General features: G+C 41.0%; 1 protein-coding gene across 1 annotated transcript; it reads left to right on the top strand.

Annotated features, from left to right (window-relative positions):
• Positions 1 to 285: 285 nt before the first annotated feature.
• On the top strand, positions 286 to 1,752 carry LOC143440251 (oocyte-specific homeobox protein 5-like). The gene is made up of 2 exons (XM_076926953.1): positions 286 to 837; positions 1,252 to 1,752. The coding sequence occupies exons 1-2, from the start codon at positions 292 to 294 to the stop codon at positions 1,750 to 1,752; spliced, it is 1,047 nt and encodes a 348-aa protein (XP_076783068.1). The 5' UTR covers positions 286 to 291.
• Positions 1,753 to 3,171: the final 1,419 nt, after the last annotated feature.

Below are 3,171 nucleotides of genomic sequence, written 5' to 3'. Positions count from 1 at the left end.
GGGTGGGTGGGCATCCAGTTGCCAGACTACATGGACTGACAATCTCTTATTAACACAGGGACTAAATGCATATTTGTATCAATACTGAGAATACCTGTAAGATTGGGAAACAGAGGCAGTTGGCCAGAAAGACTGAGGCTCCTGACTGATTTCTTCTGTATAAGAAAGTCCAAAATAAATGCTGGGAAGGCATGATGGGTATATGGGTACTCTCTGTAGCTTTTCTAACATATTTCCTTTTACCAGGTTCTTCAGTACAAGAACATATTCCAATAAGTTCAGAACACATACATGGCAGAAGGTTCCTCCTTACATCCTAAACTCCAAATGTCTTCAAATACACCCAGAGAAATCAGTTCCGAAATGCCTCAAGATCCTGCAAGGAATTTACCTTTTCAAATGTATCAGAGTCCCCTGGTGACCCCAAGAAGTCTAATGCAATCAAGACTTTCAGTTCCTGAAAGACTTGACCTATGTCACCAGGAGTCCCAAGGGCCATCAAGAAATTCAAGGAACCCAATGCAACCAGGTCTTGTAATGGGCCCAGGTTTACCAACACTGAGAAGACTATCAGGCCATCCAAGTCATCAGATATCTTCAAGTCCCTCAGTGAGACCTGGTTTACAAGTTCCCAGAGGACCCACGGCACTGCAAGATAAATATGGTGACAAACAAACTCACTCTGAGGGTCCAAAAAAGGAACGAAAGGAACGTACTGTGTACACCAAAGAGCAAAAGCACCTGCTGCAGACACATTTTCAGAAGCAGAGGTATCCAAAGAAGAAGGAACTTAAGGAGCTGGCATCATTGGTTCTTGCGACAGAGACAGAGATACAGGTCTGCTCCTCTCTTTTCCCTCAATCCAACAGCACATTAATTCTGTGCTTTTTAAATGCTTAGGGCAGTGTCGACAGTTTGGGGTAATGAATATTCATGCATCCAATGTTGGGCCTCACATTCTCCATCACCTGGTTACCAATATGGATGAACATTATTCCCATGCAGGGTCTCAGAGACCTAGATATCAGAGTTCCTACTAAAACACAGGACACACTAACTCAATCTCCCCAGTCTTTTGATGTCAGGTCATACACATTCTACTTTACTACAATCTTCTAGGCATCTTGAGTCTCAGACTTCTCTGATGCTGACTTGTGAAGTATTGCTATAGAAACTCATATCCAAAAATTTCAATTTGTTGGCCACTTGGGGGCAAACAGGTATTCTTCTGACGTCTCCTTTGTTTTTCAGATCTGGTTCAAGAACACTCGAGCTAAATACAAGCGGATGAATCTCCAGAATATTACAGAAGCTCTGCCAGAGACAAATCAAAGCACAAAAGCTGTTTCTGACTCAACCCATTTTCCTGGTTCCATACCTGTTGTTGCCACTGAGAAAGGAGAGTCCATCTGTTCAGCCACATTTGGTGTGGATTCCATTCCCAGACTCAACTACAGCCAGGAATCCACTCTGCCTCATTATCAGGCCTGTGATGATGACAGGTGTAATCAGCAAGAAACCCTGATTGATGGCTATGTTTCTGTTACAGCTAGGGACTCTGGTCAACCCACAGCAGTTGAAGTCCAGACTGACCTAGCAGTAGCTGAAGCTCCAGTTGGCTTGGAAGCTGCTGCCCAAGTCACAGAGGATGCTCAAGGTTCAGGTCCATCTGCAGAGGAGCTCTGGCAAAGGATCCTTGATGATTTTGATAATTCAGATGACTGGCTTAGTTTTTCATACCTTCAAGACTGAAAGTAACACCTCTCAGCCCCTTGACCAATCCAGGCCTTTACAGCCATGAAGAAGTGTTAATGTACATCCTTAAACCAGTATTTGTGGAAATTATCCAGGCCTATCTGTAGAAGTTTCATACCACTGTGGTTTATATAGTGGGATTGTTTTAAAGTAAGTTTACGTATTTATTCTTTATTGTTAGATTATATGTTCATTAAATAAAAGGAGAAAATATTTACTGTAAAATTCTTTTAATATTTTATTTTATTCCTTTACATTCCAGTCATTACCCTCTCATCCCCCCACCCTCTCCACCCAGAGTGTTTCATCCCACCTATTGGGGTCAGAAGTTTCCTCCTAATATTTATGCATGTGAATGCCTGAATGCATGTATGCCAGTGTCTTGGGACTTGGAGTCAGAAAAGAGTGTAGACTCTCCTGGGGTAAAGCTATAGACAGTGGTGTTCTCACATGGGTGTGCTTGGAAATGAACACACATTGTGGATCATCTGCAAGACTCACAGCAGTGAGCTCTCTCCATTCTTACTGGTAATGATTTGAATCATGTGGGGTATTTGCTCTCAGAACACATAATTCAGAGTCCTTTGGTAGAAAATGATACTTTGTTTAGTGAATATTTGTGGTGACTGTGGGGTCAAGCAATATAGGGACCCACTGCCTCTTCTAACTGTGGTTCTAGGAGCTCCTATGCTCTCTCCTTGTTTCAGAGGTCAGTACCTTCACCTGGATCACTCATACAGAAACAGAACATACAATACTATGATAGAAAAGCAATACATCTGATAAATACTATGAACCACCTATCCACTGAAGTATATCTCATTTCTTATTTACAAAATAGTTTTGTTTATCTTCAGCACTAATAGCTTCAGAACAGCCATAAGTAATATAAAATATCTTGGTGTAACTCTAACAATGCAAGTGAAAAATCTGTATGACAAGAAGTTTAAGTCCCTGTAGAAAGAAATTAAAGAAGACCTCATAAGATGCAAAGATATCATATGTTCATGGATAGGGAGGATCAACATGGTGAAAACGGCCAACAGCAATCCAGAGATTCAGTGCATTCCCTATCAAAACCCCAACAAAGTTCTTCAGAGACATGAAAATAACAGTTCTTAACTTAATATGCAAAACTAAAAATCTAAGATACCAAAAATGTTTCTCAACTATAAAAGAACTTCTGGGAAATCACCATCCCTGGCCTTATGCTCTACTACAGAGCAGTAGTGATAAAAACTGCATGGTATTGGTACAGAGACAGACAGGTGAACAAATCAAATACAACTGAAGGTCTAGAAAGAAATCCACACACCTGTGGACAAAGAAGTCAAAAACTATAAAAAACAAAGGGAAGCATCTTCAACAAATGATACTGCTCTAACTGGTGATCTGCCTGTAGGAGAATGCAAATTG

The sequence above is a fragment of the Arvicanthis niloticus genome, chromosome 29 (assembly GCF_011762505.2).
Source record: "Arvicanthis niloticus isolate mArvNil1 chromosome 29, mArvNil1.pat.X, whole genome shotgun sequence".
NCBI classification, from domain to species: domain Eukaryota; kingdom Metazoa; phylum Chordata; class Mammalia; order Rodentia; family Muridae; genus Arvicanthis; species Arvicanthis niloticus.
The sequence above is the reverse complement of the archived record's forward strand: the minus strand, read 5'-3'. Positions and strand labels throughout refer to the sequence as shown.

Excerpts from the sequence above, each read along its gene's own strand:
- LOC143440251 (XM_076926953.1), top strand. The coding sequence starts at position 292 with ATGGCAGAAGGTTCCTCCTTACATCCTAAACTCCAAATGTCTTCAAAT. Across the intron at positions 838-1,251 it reads CGACAGAGACAGAGATACAG|ATCTGGTTCAAGAACACTCG; the intron begins GTCTGCTCCTCT and ends TTTGTTTTTCAG.